This window comes from Onychomys torridus, chromosome 1, assembly GCF_903995425.1.
Source record: "Onychomys torridus chromosome 1, mOncTor1.1, whole genome shotgun sequence".
Taxonomy (NCBI): domain Eukaryota; kingdom Metazoa; phylum Chordata; class Mammalia; order Rodentia; family Cricetidae; genus Onychomys; species Onychomys torridus.
The window spans coordinates 31,140,323-31,164,239 of NC_050443.1; the positions used below are offsets into that span (position 1 = coordinate 31,140,323).

Sequence of the window (23,917 nt, forward strand, 5' to 3'; positions counted from 1 at the left end):
GCAGGGGACCAAGTTCTGGTTCTGATGAAGTAAGGGCTGGGGGCCTGGATGATGGGATGTGTGGGCATCTGATGGGGCCAGAGGGGGGGTGATGGTCTATAAGCCTCGAGGTGAGAGATGGCTAGGCTGGTGATTGAGGGACCAGGAGCTGGACACCATACAGCAGACTCTGGAGCCACTCACTGGCTGGGTGATGCTAGGCAAGTTACTAATGACCTCTCTATGGGTTTTTCTTTATCTGTAAAGGAGGGATAGTGTGGTGGGTGAAAGTCTTTTGTGCACCCTGATAGGCCTCTCCACCAACGAAGCAATCCGAATTAGACAAAATTAGGAAAAGGCCCTGTTTAATGGGTAAAGTGGTCCCGGGTGATCTCCCTGGCCTGCCCGGCCCCACCGAGAGGAGACAGGGATGAGAGACCGGAAGAACCACGTTGTCTGTTTTCTGGGATGCAGCTTTATGTACCCTGTGGGAGTGGTTCTTCAGCCTCTGGGGAGGAGCTCTGTTTGTCCGGCTCTGAAGGGGCAGGTTTAGGGAAAGTGATGGGGGAGGAGAGTTGAGATGCATCTTCCACCAGAACATTCCACTCTTTGGGTATGGGGATGCCAGGGTGCCAGTGGTTGAGGTGGAGCTTCCCTAACAGTGGGTAGCATAGGTCTAGAGCGGTGCTTGGCAGTTTTGTACAGCTTACAAGCAGGCATCGGGGCTTCTAGTGGAGTCGGGGACACTCTGGTTCAGAGGCTCTAGTAATTGGAGAAAGGGCACATACTTGGGTCCATTGAGTCCCAAAGCTAAAGTTTGGAATCCTAAATGAGGGTGGCGTGGGTGTGGAGCACAGACTTGGGGAAGTCTAACTCTGATCCTCGACGAAGCAGAGTGGGCCACTGAGGCTAAAACTGAAGTCCTGGGGTGCAGACTTGTGCTCCTCTGGGACTGCAGTGACAAGAGACTGCATCCCAGGACTGGGAGGAGTGTTGGAGCCAGGAGCAAGGAAGATGTCGACTGGCGAAGGTGCCGGGAACAGACTGAACACTCCTTCAAAGAGTTGGAGCGGTGCGGTACTGGGGTACCTCGAGGAGGCGTTTAGGGAATCCCCAGCAATAGTGACCCGGAAAGTATCTGGAAACCAAGGGTGGTGGCGGGATCTCCCCCGCCCAGGCCCGGGAGGAGCTCTGCGTAACATCCACTTCCTCCCACAGGAAACCGCAGGCGTCAGCCACACCCAGCCTGCAGGCAGCGGCCCCACCGCTCTGGCTAAAGAACCACGTGGGATGAAGCGCTTGGCTGGAGGAAAGGACCGCTGGAGGCTCCGCCCACTCTCACTTCCGCCTCTGCCCTACGTGCCCGCAAACCGTTGGTCGCGCGTGCGTAGTGAGCCTGTGTAGGAAGTGAGATAGTGGTGAGCATTCCTCCAAACTATAAATTACCCAAATAACCAGTCCAAGGCACGCATTTCTTGGACCGGTACTGAAGGACTCTGCCTAGCCCCAATGTCCAGTCTTCTAAATGTTTCTCTCCAGGCGCCTTCAGTTTCTGCTCCCCGATACACGCTGCCCAGAGTCCAAGCTCCACGCATCCCACTTTGACCTCCCCAGAGCCTGCCCTTCCAAGACGTCCAAGCCACCCCCCACGCCTCCCTGCGCTCCCTTTAAATAGTAAGGCCCGCCCCCAAACCTAAAGCCCCGCCTTCCCACTGAAAGTCCCGGGCCCTAGCGGCCAGGGCGCCTGCTCCATAGTTCCACCGGACCCAGACCCCGCCCAGACCCCGCCCCTTACAGCATCCAAGCCCCTCCTCTTGGCCATTTACGACCTCCGGTTCCTCTTCTCAGCACCGCGGTCCCTCCCCTTCCCATAGCCCCGCCTCCTACCCCTGGCTCCCTCTCCTCTCCGCTAGCTTCTGCGCCTTGTAGGAGCTGACTCCTAGGGCAGTGTGATCCTCCACTTTCCTAATGCTATGACCCTGTGATACAGTTCCTCAGATTGCGGTGACCCCAACCATGTATTTTCGTTGCTACTTCCTAACTGTAATTTTACTACTATTATGAATCGTAATGTAAATATCTGCTATTGTGACGACCCTGTGAAAGGGGCGTCAGCTCATGGGTCTGGATCCACGTGTTGGGAACCGCTGCTCTAGGGCCTTAGAACCGCCCCTGCGGGTGCCTCCGGCCTCGCCCCTAAGCGGGCATCCCCCTCAGTCCACGGAGACCTCCCCTGCCGCTGTCCTCAGGCTTCATTGGCCCCTTGTCTCCCCAGTAACCAGACCACAACAGTGAGGTGCAGCAGCTGGGACAGGTCAGGCACCCGAGCAGGTGGTAGAGCCGAGGCGTCGCCCCCGTCCCCAGCGGGCCCGGGCTTGGAGGTGCGGAGGGCCGCCCCCGGACCGAGTCAGAGCCAAGCCGCGGGACCCAAACCGTGTGTGTTTGGGGTGAGCGATGTCCCAGTGCAGCCCCTGAAGAGTCGAGGCCCAGAGAGGCCGCAATGCTGTTGACTGCCCTGGGCTCTGACTTGCATGCTCTGGTGTCCCCTGCAGGAACGCCTCCACTGTGGCCAGGATGCGTTTGGGCCTGTCAGCCAGGAGCATATCCGAAGAAGGAAGCGAGGTCTTCCTGGAGGGACCGGGTAAATTCATGATTCCACCTCTCCTCCGAAGTTCCTTTTCTCAGCTTCTCCAAGTTCCAGAGCCAGGGCTGGGGAGGCCTCTCAGGAGCTCCCTTTCCTGGGAGAGGGCTCCTGACATGTGGAGGGGCCACACCAGGCAGTGGAGTGGCCAGAAAGACCTTCGACTTCAGGAGAGGTTTGAGTGGGGCCAAGGACATCCAGATGTAGTCAGCGGGGGACCGGTGAGATGGTTCAGCGAATAAAGGAATAAAGGCTCTTGGCATCAAGCCTGACAGCCTGAGAAATCCACTTGGTGGGTTCCTTAACTCCCCCTGGCCCCTGCTTTCACCACATACGTGTAATTTAAATCAGAAAAAGAAGAACCAGCGTGGCGGCACACACCTTTCATTCCAGAGCTGGGGAGGCAGAGGCAGAGGCAGTTTGAATTTCAGGTCAACCAGGGCTACATAGTAAAACCCTGTCTGAAAAAAAAAAAAAAAAAAGCACCCGGAGAACAGTGTATGCAGGTATATGTAGTATATGGCTAGGGTAGGAGCAGAGGGGTTCTCAGTCTTGTGTACACTGGTTTGGGTCAGTTCTCAGTTGAGAGGCTGGAAAGGTGGGAAGCTGGTGGGAAAGACTGAAGAGATGGGTAGGGCAGGTTCCGTGGGGCTTGGATGCCAGGCTGAGTATCTAAGAAGGAAGGGTCCATTCTGGGTGTAGGAAGCCCTTGGGGACTTTGTAGGGAGATGAGCGGGAGGCCGGATGAAGGTTCTGCGGCTTGGGGTGAGATGAAGCATGAGCCCTGAGGACAGTTGGAGAGAGGGAGGGCCACCCACTGAAGGCTAAGAGAAAGCCACTTTCTCTAGTCCCAGGTGCCAGAGACCAGGCCTCTCAGGAACATCCTCAAGCCAGGATGGGTTAGGAAAATAAGGGAGGTCAGTTTGGCTGGGAGACACAGGGACTGAGATGGAGTCCCAAAGGATGTCAGGGCTGGGCCTGCAGTACAGTTGCAGTTTGCAAGACCCTGAAGGGACCAGAATTCCTAGGTTCTGGGGATGAGCGGCAGTCTCGATCCCCTTTGGGTCCTGTGCCTGGTCTCACCCGCAGTGGATTGGGAGCTCAACCGCCTGCAAAGACAATGCAAAGTGATGGAGAGAGAAAGGCAGGTGTACCGAAAGGAGGTTCATCAGCGCATCAGCAAGCAACTGTGAGCTGGGGAGAAGAGCGGAAAAAGGACTTCTGTGCCCTAGGAGGAGGGAAGAGGGGGAGGGAAGCGCAGGGGCGGGGGAGGAGCAGGGGCAGGGGAGTGGTGGTCAAATAGAGGGTAGGGACAGGAGGAGGCACAGGGTCCCAGAACTGCAGAATCTCCGGAGAGTCAGGTGCTAGGGAAGGGAGAAGGCAGGGGAGGAGCAGGGGAAGGAATGAGAGGGGGAAGGGGTTGGGAGAAGCACGGGGTCAGGAGGAGGGTTGGGGCTCTCAGTGAGCGGAGCAGCGGGCAGGAGGTGGTTGTTGAGTGCTGCTGGCTTGCTGGTGTGGACCCTCCTTCCTGCTCCTCCGGACAGCGAGGAGATTCGGCAGCTGGAGGCATTGCGCGCCAAGCTCCAGATGCAGATCAACGTGGCACAGAGCCAGGTCAAGCGACCGAGAGACACCAAGCGTTTGGAAGACATGGAACGCCTACTCAAGTGCAGGGCCCAGGTGCAGGTCGAAGCCGAGGAGCTGCAGGAGCAGAACCGGGCACTGGACAAGCAGGTGGGTTCTCCTAGACAGCTGTCGCCCCACCAGACCCTGTAGTAACGGTTCTAAGCCGCAGCCACCTTACCTGAAAGACGGAGCCACCAAAACCCTCCACCCAGCGCTAAGGATGCTTTGTACTTTTGTAAAAACCAGCGCTCAGGAAACCGAGGCAGGAAAGTTGCTGTAAGTTCGAGGCCAGTCCGGGCTACAGGAGAACCCCACCCACTGCAATGTGCCAAGCATACTAAAATATCTCCCAAACTCTAAATTTTAGCTGGAAAAAGCAACTTTGAATACTCTCTCTCTCTCTTTTTTTCCCCCGAGACAGGGTTTCTCCGTGTAGTTTTGGTGCCTGTCCTGGCACTCACTCTGTAGACCAGGCTGGCCTCGAACTCACAGAGATCAGCCTGCCTCTGACTCCTGAGTGCTGGGATTAAAGGTGTGCGCCACCACCAGGCTAACTTTGAATACTTTTAACAACTGGAAAATACTGCTTTGTAACTTTGGGAAGTTTTTGTTTTGTTTTGTTTTTCTTTCAAGACAGGGTTTCTATGTGTAACCCTGGCCGTCCTGGAACTCACTCTGTAGAACAGGCTAGCTACAAAATCAGAGATGTTCTTGCCTCTGCCTCCTGAGTGCTAGAATTAAAGGTATGTGCCATTACACCTGGCTTTTTTTTTTTTTTTTTTTTTAAAGACAGGTCTTACTATGTTATCTTGGCTGTCTTATAACTCATTATGTAAACCAGGTAGCCTTGAACTCATAGAGATTTGCCTGACTTTGCCTTCTGAGTGTTGGGATTAAAGGTATAGACTACCATTCTGGGCCCTGGGAAGCATTTTTTGAACAAGTGGGCCCTAATTTTTGTCTTGGAGCTCTTAATTTCTCAGTAAGTTTTTAAATTTGTTTTATGTTCACTGGTGGGTTTTTTGTTGTTCTTGTTGTTGTTTTTGTTTTTTTGAGACAGGGTTTCTCTGTGTAGCTTTGCGCCTGTCCTGGAACTCACTCTGTAGATCAGTCTGGCCTCGAACTCACAGAGATCCTTCTGGCTCTGCCTCCTGAGTGCTGGAATTAAAGGTGTGCGCCACCACTGCCTGTCCTCACTGGTGTTTTTTTTTTTGTTTTGTTTTGTTTACCTGCATGTATGTCTGTGTGAGGTGTCAAACCCTGGAACGGGAGGTACAGACAGACAGTTGTGAGCTGCCATGTGGGTGCTGGGAATTGAACACTGGTTCTCTGGAAGAGCTACCAGAGCTCTTAACCACTGAGCCGGCTCTCCAGCCCCCTCAGTAAGGTTTTGTTTGTTTGTTTGTCTGTTCGTCTGTCTGTCTGTCTGTTTGTTTGTTTTTTGAGACAGGGTTTCTCTGTGTAGCTTTGCGCCTTTCCTGGATCTTGCTTGGTAGCCCAGGCTGGCCTCAAACTCACAAATGTCCGCCTGCCTCTGCCTCCCGAGTGCTGGGATTATAGGCGTGCACCACCACCGCCCGGTTGTCTGTTTTTAATTCTGAGATAAACCTCTGGAAGTCAGAGTCATGGTGAGAAATAGCTCTGGGGGTTCAAAGCCTTGAACTGCAGCTTGGCTGTCATCCTGCTGATGCTCCTGGCCTGGCCTTGGTGAATGGTATGAAGGTGGTCCAGCTGATCACTCCCTTGGTTGGGTCACATCAGTAAGACCCCACTTTAGTAGACTGCCGACTGAAGGGAAGCCATCCACCAGCACTAAAGAGCTGCCATGCCGTGCTGTAGAGAGCCATATGGCAGGGGAGGCAGAGGGGCTTCTCTCCCAGTGCTGAGCTGCTGTGCCAACGACTAGTTTTATGTCAACTGTCACAAGCTAAACACATTTGGAAAAAGGGAATCTTGATTGAGAAAATGCCTCCTTAAGGTATTCCTGGGTGCTGTTAGAAATCAGGCTGAGGATGCTGTGAGAAAGCCAGGTTCCTTCTCTGATTTCCTTTCATGATGGACTGTGTTCAGGATGTGTAAGCTAAAATAAACCCTTTTCTTTCCAAGTTGCTTCTTGTTCATGGTGTTCTATTACAGTAATAGAAATCTTTTTTTTTTTTTTTTTTTTGAGCTGAGGATCAAACCCAGGGCCTTACGCTTGCTAGGCAAGCGCTCTACCACTGAGCTAAATCCCCAACCCAATAATAGAAATCTTAACTAAGACATCTGCCAGCAGTTATTTGATGAAAGTCAGGAGATATCACACTTGGCCGATGCCTGGGTCAAAGCTTTGGGAGATCCTAAGCCTGGTGACCCAGAACTATGATATCAATATGATACTGATGCAGTTTAAGTTTGGATAGATACCCAAAGGACAATTTCCAGATGCTTAAGAGAGGGGGCTTCCCCTGCCTCTCACCAGCACTCGGGAGAGTAGGCCCCACACCTCACATGGGCAGGACAATAGAGCTGGCCCTGGTGGTGTGGGCACAGATGAGCTGGCCCTGAGGGTGTGAGAGCAGATGAACTGGCCCCCGCCCCTCACCTCCGCCAAGCAAGACAGCTGGCCCTGCTGGCACAGGCATAGGAGATGGGGCGGGCTGACCAACTCAGCTACCACCCAGGCCCAGATCCAGGACTCTGAGTTGGCCCACCCATCTAAGAACTGCTGGAGCATGTGAAGGGGCTGGCCCTGCAGAACCAAAGCGGCAGGATCTCCATGACACAGGGCAACAACAGGATGTCTGAGAGGAGTCCCAGTGATTTCAGTATTGATAGTGAAGCAGAAGCCAGAGGCCTTGAGCCAGACCAATGACCCACTGCAATGAGCACTTGCAAGTAAAGCTGTTTGGGCGAAAGTGTAGACTGGTCGATACACCGTGACACACAGCAGCTTCCACTGTGAGATTCTTTTCCCCTTAATTTGCATTTTTAATTTTTTATTACTTTTATTTTCTGTGCGGGAGGTTTCAAGGGCAAAGGGCAGATACAGAGGGATGGGGAGATGAATGGGATTGGGGTGCATGATATGAAATTCACAAAGAATCAAAAAATTTAAAAAAAAAAAGGTTGAGGCTTCATGAAAGGTCCTTAGGTTACTGGGGAGGTGCCCTTGAAGGGAGCAGTGGGACCCTGTCTCTGATCTGCATCCTGGCTCCTTGTAGATGGGTTTTGTTCTGATTCTGGCACTCTACCTTGCCTATCTAGGGCCTTCTCCAGGCATCCAAAGCAAGGGGAACACCTATCTAGGGCTGCAACTCCTAGATCTGTGAGCCATGCAAGCCTTTTCTCTTACCAATGTAGGTGCTTCTTCATACTGGTTGTAATGGAAGCTGACTGGTACAGTCATGCACATAGAGAACTTGGAAGAGTGGCCAGCTGGCACAGCAGCAGCAGTTTAACTCTGCTTTAGAGTCCTGGCGGCAAACCTGTGGGCCTGGAGTTGTTTGTCCCAGTGAACCCCAGTGCTGCATGTTTCATGGATATACTTTAGTCAGCATAGTTCAAGCAGCCCACTCTTTGTGTCAGAAGAAGTCAGGAGCCATTTGTAAAAATAATATGCATAGACTGAAAACTGTTCATTCTTTTTAAAATTTCTCGTAGCCAGGCAGTGGTGACACATGCCTTTAGTGCCAGCACTCAGGAGGCACAGGAAGGTGGATTTCCCTTTGTGAGTTCAAGGCCAGCCTGGGTTACAGGACAGGCTCCAAAGCTACACAGAGAAACCCTGTTTAGAAAACAACAACAACAAACTTTCTTTTTATGTTTTATTTATGTGTATCTGTGTGAAGCATATGCATGTGTATGTACATGGAGGTACCTGTGGAGTCCAGAAGGGGGCACCAGATTCCCCTAGAGCTAGAGTTATAGGTAGTTGTGCATCATGTCAAGTGGATGCTTGGAACTGATCACTGGTCCTCTCCAAGAGCAACATGTGCTCTTAACTGCTGAGACAGTTCTCTACATATTTGATCCTTGAAACTCACCATCAGGGTGTGTTCATTTGGCTCTGCTCCTCCTTTGAGTTCTGAGTTGGCCTGCTGGTCAACCCACACCCAGGGCCCTCAGAGCATCTGCTTCTGTATTGCATAGAACTCAACTCTCAGAATTGAAAGTGAACAAAAAGTATTATTGAAAAAATATTTTCTTGTTTTGTTTTTGCTTTTTTCCAAGACAGGGTTTCTCTGTGTAGCCCTGGCTGTCCCTGAACTCACTCTGTAGACCAGGCTGGTCTTGAACTCCCAAGTGCTGAGATTAAAGGTTCAGGCCACCACTACCTGACTTGTTTGTTTGTTTGTTTGTTTGTTTTTCAAGACAGGGTTTCTCTGTGTAGCTTTGGAGCCTGTCCTGGAACTCGCTCTGTAGACTAGGCTGGCCTCAAACTCACAGAGATCAGCCTGGCTCTGCCTCCCGAGTGCTGGGATTAAAGGCGTGTGCCACCACGGCCCGGCTTGTTTGTTTTTTTGAGACAGGGTCTCATTACATAGCTCTGGCTGTCCTGGTCTCACTGTGTAGACCTTGCTGTCCTCGCAGAGACCCAGCTGCCTCTGCCTACTCAGTGCTGGAATTAAAGGCATGTATTGTCAAGCCCAGTGTGGTGATTGAAAATTTAACTGGAATGGTCATAGATTCACTTGACATTTTAAGAATGGTGAAGAGATTCCTCCTGTACATTTTGCTCAGTTTTCCCCAATGGTAACATTTTTGGGTTTTTATTTCATTTTTATCATAGTAGCTACTGAAAACTGGTTGGGAGAATGCCATCTTGCTGAAAGGTAAATACTGCCACCCTGTGGTAAATCTTCAAGCCACTAGGTGCATCTGTTAGGCCGTGTGGGTATGACCTATGCCCATGTGCCCTCACACATGTTCCATGTCCATGGGAGAGTCTGGAGTTGGTGTCCTGGTGCAGGTGTATGTTCACCAAGGCTGTTGGAACAAGGGCTCCTCATGGGTGATCCCTTGAAATTGATTCTTAGCTCTGGAGATCACTGGCCAAGATCAAGGTACCAGCTGGGTTGTTTCCCCCAGGGCTCAGCAGGAGCCGATCCCCTGCCTCCTCAGGCTCTCACTGTGTAGCTCTGGCTGTCCTGGTATCACTTTGCTGGTAACTTGTCCCTAGGTCACATTCTGAAGTACTGGGGGTCAGGATATTTGATAGGAGTTTCTGGGGACACTATCTAGCCTTTAACAGTAACTGGGAAGCACAGTGCTAAGTGGCCCATTCAGTCTACACTCTGCTGAGTAACTCCACACATAACATGCATGCAGAAACACAGGTCATGTGGGAATCTGGCTGGGGGTGCTGCGGACTCTGGGTAACCTCAGCTTCTGCTGCCTTAGTCTTTCAACATCCTTGTCTTTCTGGGGACCATGATAGCATCAAAGCAACCCTTCCATCTCTTGTCTTCAAAAACACCAGGAGAGGCAGAGGCAGGTGAATCTCTGAGTTCCAGGCTATCCTGGTTGGTCTTCATAGTGGGTTCCAGGCCAGCCAAGGACATACAGCGAGATTCTGTCTCAAAACAAACAAACAAACAAACAACAAAAACAAAACTAGAATTGAACTAAACAAAAAATAAAAACACCACCTCCTAGAGCCAGCTCATCTGGGGTCACAATCCTCATGGTTGCCCAGACTTGGGTCCAGTGGCTGCAAGGATGGCAGATAGTGATGCCTCTCTCCCAGGCATGTGACAAGGTGCTGCTTCTCTCCAGATCCAGGAGTGGGAGAATAATATCCTCACCCAGAGTAAGGATGCCTCAGCTCCTAGTGCCCTGTCGGCTCAAAAGACAAAGATACAGAGAAGGATCAGGATCCTAGAAGACCAGCTGGACAGGGTGTGTGTCTCGGGCTCTCCAGGATGAGCCTCAGGCTTGCTGTCTGTCGGGAGGACAGACACTGTGGGCTCGGGGGTCCCATTAGGAGAACAAAGGACCCTAGGGTGGGTAGGTTTCAGGTCCCCCTGGAGGGAACAGGGTGGTCCCCCCCTCTGACAGGTACCAGATCTCATAAGTACTCGAACACCCACCGCAGGTCACCTGTCACTTTGACATCCAGCTAGCGAAGAATGCAGCCCTTCGGGAGGAACTGGACTTGCTGCGCATCGAGAGGGGCCGATACCTGAACATGGACCACAAGCTGAAGAAGGTGGGGCACAGGGCCCGCCCCCCCCCCCCGGCCTGACACCCTGCTCCAGCTCTGTGCCCACAGGCAGAGCTCCTAGGGCCCAGGTCCAGCTCAGTGCAGGGAGAGAGAAGGAAGAGCACATCTCACCTCCTCTTACGCTCATGCAGCCACAGCATCCTCGCTTCTGCCATCTGGGACAACCAAGCTATTCATGTCCCTTAGCACCTTCCAAGCCCTTGGAAGAGCCAACCTGCCCTCTCTCCTCTTCCTTCCTCTTTCCTTCCTTCCTCCCTCCACCCCCTCTTATAAGACGTTTACATCAAAACAACTTTAAAATTACAAAAAAATGTGAAAATTGTACACAGAACCCCTATATATCCTTCACCTGGATATGTGTATGTATACATATGTGTGCATATGTACAGGTTCCTTGAGAGTCTTACTTTGTAGCCCAGGCTAGACTTGAACTCCCAGCAACCCTTCTGCCTCAGCCTCCCTAGCGCTGGCTCTCCATACCTGGCTAAGATTGGCCCTTGTTTCTCCCCTTTAATCTCTGTCTCTACCTCGGCCAGTCTCTCTCTCCTTTCTCTCCCCCACCCCCCACCCCTGCCCACTGCTCCACGACCTTGGTATTTTTGGAAATGTCCGAGCCAGCTGTGTTCTGCGGTGACCAGCTGCTTTTCGTAGTACTCTGTTGGAGGTCAGCACGTTAAGAAAAAGCTGTTCAGGTGTCACAGCTAAGAAAGAGATGCTCTAGAATGGAGTCTCCTTCGATGAGAAGTGTCATGGAGAGCCCACTGCACGGTCTCAGTGACAGTTAGCGTCCTCACCTCGACAGTCTCCACTGCCCGGCCAGAGTTGCTTTCTCACTAGGTTGAGCACTGTCACTGCTCAAGGTGAACGTTCACAGTCACTACGACACCTGGTCCTCTGGGTGCATCTCCACCGCCCCTTCCTACCCCTCTCCTGCCCTCTCCTTTCCGTTCCTCTTGTGAGGGCGTCTTTACTTCCTGGCAGAGGAAGTGCTGTGTCTCATTACGTTTTCTGCCCTAGCCCCACACTTTGCTATTTCTCCAACAAGTTCCCATTTTCTTCCTCTTGAAAAAATTTTGTTTTTTAATATTTAACTATGTGTATGTGTATCTGTGTACAGGAGGTCCTCTGGTGCTGGAGTTACAGGTGGTTGTAAATTGCCCAGTGTGGGTGCTGGGAATTGAACTCTCAATCCTTGAGCCAGCTCTCTAAAGTCCTGTTTGTGTTTTTTGTTTGTTTGCTTTGTTTTGTTTGTTTATTTCTAGTGGTGAGCGGGCATTGGAAATCAATGTTTAGGTCTGGTGGCCCCTGTGACTGTGACATGGGTTTTCCTTGCCCCCTCCTCTCCTTCCTCCACACAGCTCCTGTTCTCAGGACACACCAGACTGTCAGCACCCTGTAGGCAAGCCCCGCCCTGCTGAGTGGTCTACCCCTGTTGTCAGTCTCTCCTATCCCCTAGAAGAGCTTGGGTGTGTCCATCTGTTCAGAAGATCGTGTTTAGAATCTACCTAGCCAGTTCTTGTTTCTCAGTCTTCTACATGGTTCTGTTTTTCATCTGAAGCACAGTTAGGTTCATTTATTTCCGTTTGTAATCAGTTTATCTGCTGTGGTTTTGGTGGTTGGACTCTACCACTGAGATGCAGCCCTGCCTTGTTCCCTTTTAGTGTTCTCTCATGTCTTTGTTGACTTAATTTCTCTTATAAATCTGTAAAACACTAACAAGCCAAAAAAACAAAACAACGAAACAAAAAACAAAAAACCCAGTTCCAAAAGGGCTGGCACAGCCTCATGTACTTGTCTTCAAATTGCAGAGGCAGCAAGGCAGTCTGGGCTACACATCTATGCCCTGTCTCAGAATAAAAGGAACTGAGATGTGGCTCCGTAGCTCATGCCCAAGCCCCATAAAACAAAGCCAAACCTCCAAAAATCACCCCAGGAAACACCAGCACAGATCTTCCTCTTCTACCTCGTATCTGGTGACCCTGCCTTATCTATTTCCTCAGTTTCTGGTTATCCAGCCCTGGTTTCTTTTCGAAAAGATTAGTGTGTGTGTGTGTGTGTGTGTGTGTGTGTGTGTGTGTGTGTGTGTTTCTCCATATACACCCGTGTTTGCTTCTCTGTGTCTGTAGATGGATGTGTAATGTCTCTGCTGTTCCTTTCTTTTTACTAAAGGCACACAGCTACTTCTGTGGATCTAGAACCATACTTCTCTGACCATAGGGTCACAGTGTATGTTAGTCTGTCAATACAACAAAATCTCTGTGGCTAGGAACGATAGCGAACAAAGAGATTAATTTAGTATTGGAGATGAAGAACCCAGACTGCACAGACTAATTTTGGGCCTTGGTCCACCACATCACGGCAGATAGTATCTTGGGTGGAACACAGGCATGAGGAAGATGTCAAATCAAGGGATAACAGAGGGTTGGACCTGGAGGAACAACCCCAGTCTCTTCTGAGGTCAGGGCCTTTAGCAAGCTTATAGTAGGCCCTACCTTTTAAAAGTCCAAGTACTTCCCAGTCTTGCCACTGAGGGACCAAGACCCTTGGTGGATACATCACACCGAATCCCAGAATCGTAAGAACATCCAAGCAGGCTTCCAAACTGAGGGCAAGTTGGGCTGGTTCTTCTGGGTGAGTGGTCCCCAAGAGAGCTCCAGTTACTTGTTCCATTTGTCTTCCTGATTTTCCTCTCATTTGGAACCCCATCTTCTGATTCAAGGTCAGTCTGGTCTATATAGGTTCAGGACAGCCAGAGATACCCAGTGAGACCCTATCTCAAAAAAACAAAAACAAAAACCCCTTTCCTGGACAGCTGCTCATAGGCAGGTCTGCGGTGGTAGGCCCAGGACTGCCCGCCTATGCCTTCGGTGTGGGAAGAAAGCTGGAGGAAGTCAGCTTACTGTGTCCCCACAGGAGATCCACCTGCTCCGGGAGATGGTCAGAGGTCTCAGCATCTCCTCTACTTTTGCTTATACCGCCAGGTAAGCCCCTAGGGGCACTTGGGTAGCAGAGACAGTAGGGGTGGGGGGGACAGGAGGGCTGGAATTTCACAAAGATGGGCAGAACCCAAAAAATATCCCCAACTCTTCTGCCAGACCCTGTTCCTTGGGTGTGTGTAAATGGGGAATTCCATCTGTGACACCTTCAGGCCTGAAGACTTACTTAGGGTTAATTACCAGGCGCTGGGAACCCGGAGGCCTCTGGCTATGGTGAACAGTTCAGTTCTCTGTAGTGGTGGCTATGGGAGCAAACAGTCAGCCTTCTCTGCACCTGGGCTGGCTTGTGACCTCTGTCCTTCTGTCTAGGTGTCCTCCTATCCTTAGTCTTGATCTTGCTTTGCTCTCTCAGTTCTAATTCTGAGGAAGGGAATCTGATTGGCTAGGTCGTTCTCTGCCCGATGGCCTAGTGGCCAGTTCATTTAGCTACCTGCAGTGGACAGTCAGGTCGGGTGGAGGGACAGACTGGTTTCTGTTCTAGGGAGGTGTGGCTTGACCAGTCAAGAGGTCCTTGAGGCTGGGGCTTGCTATTGTCAGGGGAGGCTATGTATGTAGGAGAATGGCTCAAACTAGCCCTCAGGGGCGACTCTGGGAGGAGTCCCCCAAGGTTGGCAAAGATGAGATCAGACCTGGAATGGCCCAGGGCAGGGACCCTTTGCCACTGATGATATCAAAGTTTTAGGCCCATATTCACAGCCAAGCAGGGCAGGGGCATCAGCAAGAGTCCTCCTGCCTTAATGGGGTGTGCTGGAGTGTGGAAAAGACCTAAATGCCTAGCCTTACCCATGTCTAGCTACAGAGCATCCAGACTCTGGTGTTACCCAGGCTGCCCTTTCTGAGTCTGAGAATAATCTCTGGCAGGGCCTGATCACATCCTTTGCCCTTCTGAGTAACTGGTCACATGATTCCTGGCTTCTGTGTCCCCTGTGTGTCCACCACGCTTGTCATATCTAGTCCCACTCTGACCCAGCCCTTCCAGCCTAGAACATTCTCTGCCTTTTGTGCGCATCCTTGTGAAGCCAGCCCCATGTCCCCAGGCTGACCCCAGCTCAATCACCTGCCCATCTTCTGTTTTTACTCCCCCAGGGAAGAGGCCAAGACCAAGATGGGCATGCTGCGGGAGCGTGCAGAAAAGGAGCTGGCTCAGAGTGAGACAGAGGCACAGATCTTGCAGCGACAGATATCGCATGTGGAGCAGCTGCACCGATTCCTCAAGCTCAAGAACCATGACCGACAGCCGGATCCTGACGTCGTGCAGAAGCAAGAGCAGCGAGGTGAGGCCAGTGCTTGTGCCTAACCCAGGGCCCCTACAGCATGACCCCCAGGCCCTCAGAGAGGGCGAAGCCCTTTGGGAGAAGGTGGGGCAGAGGAGGGAGGAACCTAGCCTGGTGGGAAGAAGAGGATAGTGGAGCCGGTGAGTGGGCGGAGCCTGTTGGGGAGGGCGGGGTTGTCCAGGACCCTGGAATCCTCAACGGCGCTGTTCCCGACAGCCTGGGAGGTGGCGGAAGGACTCCGAAAGACCTCCCAAGAGAAGCTAGTGCTGCGTTATGAGGACGCTCTGGGTAAACTGGCCCAGCTGATGGGCGAGAGTGACCCTGACCTGTTGGTGGAGAAATACCTGGAGCGTAAGTGGGCAGGCACAGGGTGGACGAGGAGATGGGGTTGCCCAGGACTGCTTGCATCGCTGTGCACCTTGCCTTGTCCGGGGGACTCCACCCTGTCATCAGTTTCCGTTCTGCTGCGTGGGGTCCCTACCTAGTCTTTCTCCTTCAGGGGTCCCTCCTTTGGGTCTGCGTCTCTCTTTCTACATGTTTCCGTCTCTCTTGGGCTTCCTCTCTCCCCATCTGTCCTCTCTCTCTCTCTCTCTCTCTCTCTCTCTCTCCCCCCCCCCCCCTGCGGATTGTTTCCTTTTACTGCACCCCTGTTTCTCTCCGTGTGTTGGTACCCTTCCGTGGCTGTGGCGGTCACTGTCTGGCTATGACTGATAGTTTCTGAATCCCTATGTTTGTACCTGTTCCTGTTTTATCTGTCTTTGTTTTTCTGCCTTTGCTTCTGTCATCTTTTAGCCCTTAGCGGTTGCTCTGTTTCTAATTCCATCCCTCTGGACCCCCTGCACTCCCCCAGTGGAGGAACGCAACTTTGCTGAGTTTAACTTCGTCAATGAGCAGAACTCCGAGCTGCACCACCTTCAGGAAGAGATTAAAGAGGTGATCCAGGCCCATCCTCCTCACACCCTCCCTACCTCCCAAACTCTCATACCCTCTCCCCTGGCCTCGAGTGGATCCAGCTGCTGCCCCTGTCCCTGCAGATGCAGGAAGTCTTAGTCAGTGAGCATGCCAGTCAGGATTCCCGGCACCAGCAGCAAGAGCAGCAGTGCAAAGCGTTACAGCAGAACGTGGACGAGGTGCACTCTGAGTCCCAAGAGCTGGAGGCACGCTTCCAGGCCCGCCGAGCTCAGCTGGAAAAGCTCAAGGCTGGTAAGTGCCCAAGGCTTCCCTCTCTCGGCCAGTCTCTTCATTAGGAAGGATGCAGTGAGCCTGTGGGGGAGCTGGCCACTAGGAGGCATTGTTTTTCATTTGCTTCTTGGTCCACCTCATACCTTTGTCAGCCCTTCTGCGGTGCATCTGTCTATCTATCCATTCTTTTCATCCATCTGTCTGTTCATGAATGTTCAGGTGTGTGATTGTTGGGGCATAGGCCAGGGAACTTTTATATTTATTGGAAAATGCTAAACAATTTTCCAGAGCAATTTCTTTTCTCTTTCTTCCTTCTTTAGGATTTTTGTTTGTTTGTTTGTTTTTGTTTTTTTGTTTTGTTTTGGTTTGGGGTTCTTTTTGGGTACACTTTCTCTATTATGTAGCTCTGAATGATCTGGAAGTCGCTATATATGTAGACCACACTGGCCTCAAACTCAGAAGTTCACCTGCTTCTGCCTCCCAAATGCTGGGATTAAAGATATGGACCACCAGCCAGCCGGGCAGTGGTAGTGCACGCCTGTAAACCCAGGAGGCAGAGACAGGTGGAACTTTGTGAGTTTCAGGCCAGCCTGGTCTACAAAGCGAGTTCCAGGACAGCCAGGGTTGTTCCACAGAGAAGGCTGTCTCGAAAAACCAGAAACGAAGAAGAAAAGCTGTGGGCTGCCGCGAGAATTTCTCCTTTTGTGCCTCCCTGTGCACACGTGTGCTATAGACGGCCCTGCCCAGCGTCTCACCACCACATTCTGCTAAGTCTGCAGCACGCCTCTCTTGACTCCTGTGTGGGAGTGTTTATAATAGTGTCACCCTATGGCGATCTCTGTGAATTCCTGTTTGGCTTTGTGCATTTTGTTGTTTTTGGGGTTCTTTTTGTTTGTTTGTTTGTTTTTGTTTTTGTTTTTGTTTTTTCAAGACAAAGTTTCTCTGTGTAGCTTTACGCTTTTCCTGGGAACTCACTCTGTAGCCCAGGCTGGCCTCGAACTCACAGAGATCCGCCTGCCTCTGCCTCCCGAGTGCTGGGGTTAAAGGGGTGGGCCACCACTGCTCAGCGGCTTTGTGCATTTTTAAAGTTAAAATTTGTGTGTCTGTGCATGCACACGAGTGTGCCATGGCACACATGTGGCGGTCAGAGGACAGCTTGCAGTAGTTGGTTCTCTCCTTTACCGACAGGTCTTGGCATTAAACTCAAGTTGTCAGGCTTGACAGCAAGAGCCTTCAGCCACTCACCCACCTTGCAGCCCGTATCTTACTTATTTACTTAAATAGCTAAACATTTTAAAAATTAGATTTCTATGTTTTATGTGACAGTGTTTTGCCTACATGAATTATGTATGTACACCACATGCATGTGGTGTCACAGACATCAGAAGAGGGCATTGAATCTCCTGGTACTGGAGTTACAGATGGTGTGAACCAGCATGTAAGTGCTGGGAACTGAACCCAGAGCCTCTGCAAGAATAGCAAGTGCTCATAACTGGTGGGTGTCTCCAGGCCTGCCGTGAATTAGATGGTTTTTCCTGTTCTGAGGTTTGTTGGGGATTGTTTATTGATTCTGGACACCAGTCTTTTGGAAGTACTTTTTTATATGGTTGGGCACTCTCTCACTTTCTTGTGTGAGATTTATCATACACTTGATAAGATGTACTCAGCTTTCTTTGTAATTAGTGGCTTTGTGGGATAAGAAGGCTTCACCTATTTGAGGTTGACTTTCATATTAGAGCCTGGGTCTGTCACAGAGGAAGTCACGTGTGGTGCCGTTATCTGGTCCTGGCCCCCTTTCTTGTTTTCAGGGCAGCTGAGAAAGCCTTCAGGAGACTAGCCACATTGTCTTTGGGTCCCAGTGCCACATGCTGTTATATGTTGGGTGTGAGTTCACATGGGTCTGTGGAAAGAAAATAGAGGCATTCTAAGGATGACATTTTTAGCCTTTCGAGATGCAGGGGGATTGATTAGCCTTTCCTGGGCTGACTCACTGTAGTTTAGCAAAGGGCTTTTTTATTGTTATCGAATTCACACCTTTAGCAAGTTAATTTCCATACACCAAAACCTCTTATCTAAGCCTCCAAAGGGACTATGCCAAATGCAAATTCTCAGTTAAGAAATACCATGGTTTTCTGGGTTGTCCCCCATCCAAGGTTTGCATAGGCTTTGAATCCCTAGGAAACTCTCAGATAAGACTTCAAACAGGCCGGGCAGTGGTAGCGCACATCTTTAATCCCAGCACTTGGTAGGCAGAGGCAGGTGGATCTCTGTGAGTTCGAGGCCAGCCTGGGCTACGGAGTGAGTTCCAGGACAGAGCTACACAGAGAAACCTTGTCTGGAAAACAAAACAAAACAAAACAAAACAGACTTCAAACAGGAGGTACCGGACAAAAGGCAGATCAGGGGTTGGGGATTTAGCTCAGTGGTAGAGCACTTGCCTAGCAAGCGCAAGGCCCTGGGTTCGGTCCTCAGCTCTGAAAAAAAAAAAAAAAAAGGCAGATCAAAGCTAGATGCTAGCCCTCTGAAATTGAGCCAGCTGCAGCTCTGCAGGGGCTCCCCTGACCTCACGTGTGCACCTTCCTCTTTCTGAGTCTCTGGAGGCTTCTCTTGAGAGTCAGAGAGGGTGATGGCCTAGGGTAAAGATGGAGTGGCAGGAGCCTGCTGTGGCTCATAGCAGAGCGTATGTCTATAACCATGTTAAGTCCACACATAGTCTCACTAGAAACTTCCACAGTTTAGTGTTGGCTTTTCATTTTTACATTAACGAGCTGAGAGCCCGCTAATTACTGTGCTATTTTTTTTTTTTTTGACTTCTCACTTGTCAATATCTTGGAGTGTGTCAGCAATAACATAATACAGTAGTGTGTAATACATTGTAGGATGTTTAGTACTGTCTTTGTCTTGGTGTTTGAATATTCCTTTTCTTGGCACGAACACTATCTTGTGGGTTGTCCATCCAAACCAAGGACTGCGTAGCTTCAAGCATAGACATTCCTTATCTTCCAGGCTGGAGGCCAGAAGGCCTGGTTCTTCTGAGTGAGGGCTATGAGGAAGGGTCTGTTCCTGTGTGCCTTTTTGGCTCTGGCTAGCTTCCTTTCCTTGGCTTGCAACTTACCCCACTGTGTGTCTACACCATACTTTCCCTTTGTTTCACTTTTTTTTGGGAGGAGAGGGCTTGAGACAAGGTTTCTCTGTGTAACAGCCCTGGCTGCCCTGGAACTCGCTTTGTAGTTCAGGCTGGCCTTGAACTCACAGAGATCTATCTGTTTCTGCCTCCAGAGTGCTGGGATTAAAAGTGTGCGCCACCACATCTGGTTATTTTACTTATTTTTATGTGTGGGTTTACATGTGTGTGCACAGGTACAAGCGTGTGTGTTACAGTATGTGTGTATGTGTGTGTTTCCCTCTCTGCTTTATAATGTCACTTGTCCTATTGTGTATGTTAGGAGCTATTGTGCTCCAAGTGGCCTTGTCTCATCCCAATAAACGCTTTTCTGAGGTACTGGGGAGGTTTAGACTCCCAACATGAGACTCTAGAGGGACACATTCACCTGTAGTGGTCTGGTTGTTGCAGAATCACCCTCTCGCTCCAAAGGGACAGTAAAGTGACTTCTGGTGGTTTGCTATTATTAGCAGAGTAGCCAAGACCCCTAGAGGAAGTTAAACACAAAACAGAAATCGAGACACAGGTTTAAAGAATGTCCAGAGATGGCATGAAGCTTTTAAGGAGAGCAGCCGGAGTGACAGGCTCACGGATCACCTGTGTGGGGATGCAGGACTCAGCTGTGGGACTTCTGCCGGTTAGCCAGAGGGCCTGGGGTGAGGGGCCATAGTGGGGTGTCTTCGGGGACGCATGTGTTCCAAGTGGGATCTGAGCCCAGGCATTGTTGGGTTGGCAGAAAATAGGTTTGTGCCCAGCCAACGTGTGCCACCAAGGCAGCGTCTCATCAGATCTCCTTTACCCTCTTGAGCTCTGAGGCTAGGTGGGTGTGGTTGCCTGACTGTCTGGGCCAGACAGACCCAACCAGTCTTTGAGCCTGGCCTTTCCAGAGAGGCTGTGGTTCCTGAGTGACCCGATGGCATGTTCCTCTCTGATCCCAGATATCCAGCTTCTCTTCGACAAGGCTAAGTGTGACAGCAGTGTCATCAAGGATCTCCTTGGGGTCAAGACCTACATTCGGGATAGGGACCTGGGCCTCTTCCTGAGTACCATCGAGAAGCGGCTGGTGCAGCTTCTTGTAGTGCAAGCCTTCCTTGAGGTCCAGGTGGGTGGCAGGGACTTGGGTGTGTGGCCCAGCTTGGCTGGGCCTGCTCTAACTCCAGACTCCCACACTCTCAGAACCATATCCCTTTGACTGACGCTGCCCTTCTGGCGCTGGGCCAGAACCAAGAGGACCCTCCAAAGAAGACTACCCCAGTCCAGCCCCCTGACACCCTGTGAGGCCTGGGCGGAGCAGGAAGACTGACTCCATGGGGCAGACAAAAGGGGGTGGGACGGAGGGCTTGGGGATGGCTCGTGGGTTTGGCCTTCTGGGGTACAGGGCTGAAGTGGGAACTTGGAGGGAGGTGGGAGAGTGGGGTGCTGGGACTCCAAGGGGAGGGGACAGGCCCAGGACAACTGGGACCTGTGTGTGAGGCAGAGCTATGGAATTGGACTTTCTTCCCTTCTCCCACCGAGGGAGGACTCCCCAGGTTTTGTGGTCAAAGAGGACTACCCTATGAGCAAGGAGGAGCTGCTGAGTCAAGTCGTGAAGTCGGTGAGAGTGGGGCACCAGGGCTGGGACAAGCACTTGTACTACCTGTCGGGGACCCTAATGTTGTCCACCCCCAGGTGGAGCTCCAGGAACTGGAGGAGCCCTTGAGGAAGCTGGACAGCAGCCCAAGCTTGACTTTCTCCAATACTCAGATGACCCTGTCAGGCCCCTCCCTGGGGATGCCCCGGAGGACGAGCACAGTCCCCGAATCCATTCTGAGCCACAAGAGAGGCCGTGGTACCGGCTCCACAAGCCATGTCACTTTTGGTGACTCTGGCTCGGCCGCAGGCCCTGTGACCTTGGCTTCTACCAGTGCCAGTGGAGCACTGGGGTCTAGTCGGGGCTCTCTGTCAGGCCGTGGGGGCTTCAAACACACCAGCTCCAGCAGCTACCTGGGGTCCACTGGCTACCTGGAGACCAGCCGAGGCCGCGAGAGCATAGGAGGTGGTATGCAGAGCCAAAGCATGGGATCGGAGCTGAGTAGAGGCCCCAGCTCCAGCAGCGGCCAGGCATCCAGTGCCCTCCCCGCCTCCAGGCCGAGCTCCTCCACTAGCAAGGACTCGAAGGGTTTCAACTAGGGCTGCAGGTCCCTTCCCGCCTCAGTGCTTGACAGGTGTTCTAATCTTTGCCTCATTTCTCCCTAGAGACTCTTCAATCCCTCTACCCAGGCCTCTTGAGTTCCCCCCATCTCTTTCCCATCTCCCGCTCACTGTTAGGCCCTGTGTCTTGGCTTGGACTCTGTTGTCCCCCTTCCTCCATGCTTCCCGTCTCTACCCCAATAATCTCTTTCCCAAGCTTCCCTGCGTCTGATGCCTCTGTCTCCTAACTGGACTCCCCTCTATTGACTAGGTGAATTGTAACAATAGGAAATAAAGGTCAGAGCCCAGCCTTTTCCCCAGACTGGTTCCTACTGGTGTGTTCAGACATGGCTTCATCTGTTTCCAGCTCAGGGAAAAACATTTGTGAGCCGATTCCTGGATCTACCTATTCCTGTATCCATCTATTGCTACACCCACCCACCCACCCATCCGTCTTCTGTCTTTTCCCTGTTTATGGCTCTGCTGGAATCTGTATCAGTCCAGACAGGCTGTGTTATCTGTAGTAGCCAACATCCCCTGCATCTGGCTCTTATGGAGCCAGACTTTCTCTGGCTCCAATATTCTTGCTTCTCTGTGGGTGAGTTAAGACCTCTCTTCCACATCCTGCTCTTGTCCCAGGCTGACAGAACATTTCAATCTGGAGTTTTGGTCCTGGAAAGAAAACATGGCAAAGCAGATAGTAACCCTTGGAGGTTAACGTGGACCCAGTGGTCTCACTATGCACATCTGCAGCAGAGCAGGCCTTGGCAGGGGATGGGGGATGGGACTTTACAGACAGCCCTGACTATTGCCCCCCCCCCCCCCCCCCCCCCCCCCCCGCAGTGGGCCATAGTGAGCTGAGTTTTGAACTGAAAGGCATTAGGACACAGTGGATGACTCTGCCTGTAGTAGAGCCATGCCTGAATGCTCTGTCAAAATTTAACCTAGCCAAACCTAGATTAAATTCATCATTTACCCTCTAGGCGTTCCTCCCTCCAAATGGGTGAAAACAACCTGCACTTCAAGGGAGTTTGTGAGAATAAAACACCTTGGTTTGTGTGAAGCATCTGCCACAGCCTGGCCTGACCAACACAGATCTCAGCAGAGCTGGAGATGGGGAAAACGCAGAAAGTGGGCGATGGCCGGATGGATGCAGGCTGTATGGAAGCATGTATGCAGAATGGATGACCGTAACTGAGTACATTCCCTAGCACACTGTCATGCTGCGAACATGGCTGTTATACTGTCGTTGTGTTCTCAGTTCAGATACTCTTATGAAAGTATTCCCAGTGTGTGGTGTGTGGAGTCTTCATAAAGAGAGGCAAGGCTTTGGTGAGTGCTGAGTGGTTGGCATGCTGGGAGGAGGAAGCTGGGGGTTGCCTAGGATCGTTGGGAAATGTCTCCTCACCCAGGCAATGTCATGGGGCAGCAAGAAGGCCCTTGTCAGATGTGCATCTTGGACTTTCAAGCCTCCAGAATGTAAGAACTTTTTGTATTTTATTTTATATTTGGATCTCATGTGGTTCAGGTTGGCCTTGAACTCAACATGTAGCCGAAACTGACCTTGAAGTTATGATTATTGTCTTGCTTCCACCTCCCAAGTGCTGGGGTTACAGACGGACACCACCATGTCTGGTGTATGCAGTGCTGGGGATCTGACCCTGCTCTTCATGTACGCTAGGCAAGCACCCTACCAGCTGAGCTACAGGACCGATGATTTTGTTCTGCAGCAGTAGTTTGGATCTGGAGTGTCTCAGAGGCCTGTATGTTGAAGGTTTGGTTATCAGCCTATGGCTTGCTTCCTTCCTTCCTTCCTTCCTTCCTTCCTTCCTTCCTTCCTTCCTTTCTTTCTTTTTTTTTTTTTTCCAGAGCTGAGGACCAAACCCAGGGCCTTGCGCTTGCTAGGCAAGAACTCTACCACTGAGCTAAATCCCCAACTCCAGCCTATGGCTTTCTTAGGAGAGGCTGAGACATTGGGGAGGTGTGGCTAGGTGGAAGGAAGTGAGATCACTTGGGGGTGTGCCTTTGAAGGAGATATTGTGGCTCCAGTGATTTCTCCTCTTGATGCTTTCTAGACTCTGGGAGCTGCCTTGTTGCATACAGGCTCCCTCTCTGTTCTGCCTCATAAGCCCAAAGGCAATGGTGTCAGGTGACTGTGAGCTGACACCATGGATTTGGAGCAAACATTTCCTTCTTATAATTGATTGTCATAGGTGTTGTGTCACAGCTGCTTGGGGGGCTCAGGCTGTAGAGTTCATCCCTCACTAGACACCTATCTTCCCTGGTGTTTTGAGTTTTAATTTCTTAACCATATTTCAATAGAATAAGAATAAAACAAAACCAAAAGGAAGTATCCAAACCCATGCGCTCCTAATATTGTCTACAAGTACATTACGATTAGAAAATATAAATGTACTGGTTGGTTTTTGTAAACCTAAACATCTCTGGGAAGAAGGGATCTTGATAGAGAAAATGCCTGTATAAGGCTGTCCTGTAGTCTTGATTAATGGCTGATGTGGAAGGCTCAGCCCTCTGTGTGTGGTGCCACCCCCGGGCAGGTGGTCTTAGGGTGTATGAGAAAGCAGGCTGAGTAAGCCATAGAGCACTAGCCAGTAAGATGTGCTTCTCCATGTCCATGGCTTCTGCTTCAGTTCCTGCCTCGCAGTTCCTGCCTTGAGTTCC

The 23,917-nt window shown here is 51.2% G+C and overlaps 1 protein-coding gene across 3 annotated transcripts; it reads left to right on the plus strand.

Moving 5' to 3' along the window:
• The first annotated feature begins 1,884 nt into the window (after positions 1-1,884).
• On the plus strand, positions 1,885-21,549 carry Odad1 (outer dynein arm docking complex subunit 1). 3 transcript variants are annotated; one of them, XM_036175903.1, is made up of 16 exons: positions 1,885-2,022; positions 2,255-2,426; positions 2,532-2,620; positions 3,710-3,809; positions 4,165-4,354; positions 10,004-10,126; positions 10,323-10,436; positions 13,365-13,432; positions 14,534-14,721; positions 14,938-15,072; positions 15,572-15,654; positions 15,756-15,924; positions 20,005-20,168; positions 20,243-20,340; positions 20,582-20,660; positions 20,735-21,549. In XM_036175903.1, the coding sequence occupies exons 3-16, from the start codon at positions 2,554-2,556 to the stop codon at positions 21,233-21,235; spliced, it is 2,079 nt and encodes a 692-aa protein (XP_036031796.1). In that variant the 5' UTR covers positions 1,885-2,022; positions 2,255-2,426; positions 2,532-2,553; the 3' UTR covers positions 21,236-21,549. The 3 variants fall into 3 exon arrangements, with proteins under 3 accessions (XP_036031796.1, XP_036031795.1, XP_036031797.1); XM_036175902.1 differs by having other exon boundaries at positions 1,885-2,426; XM_036175904.1 differs by lacking the exon at positions 10,004-10,126 and having other exon boundaries at positions 1,885-2,426.
• The last annotated feature ends 2,368 nt before the right edge of the window (positions 21,550-23,917 follow it).

Bases quoted from the DNA above. Each gene is read 5' to 3' on its own strand.
- Odad1 (XM_036175902.1), top strand. From the start codon at position 2,554: ATGCGTTTGGGCCTGTCAGCCAGGAGCATATCCGAAGAAGGAAGCGAG. The intron at 2,621-3,709 runs GTAAATTCATGA...TCTCACCCGCAG, and splicing joins GGTCTTCCTGGAGGGACCGG to TGGATTGGGAGCTCAACCGC. The intron at 4,355-10,003 runs GTGGGTTCTCCT...GCTTCTCTCCAG, and splicing joins ACCGGGCACTGGACAAGCAG to ATCCAGGAGTGGGAGAATAA.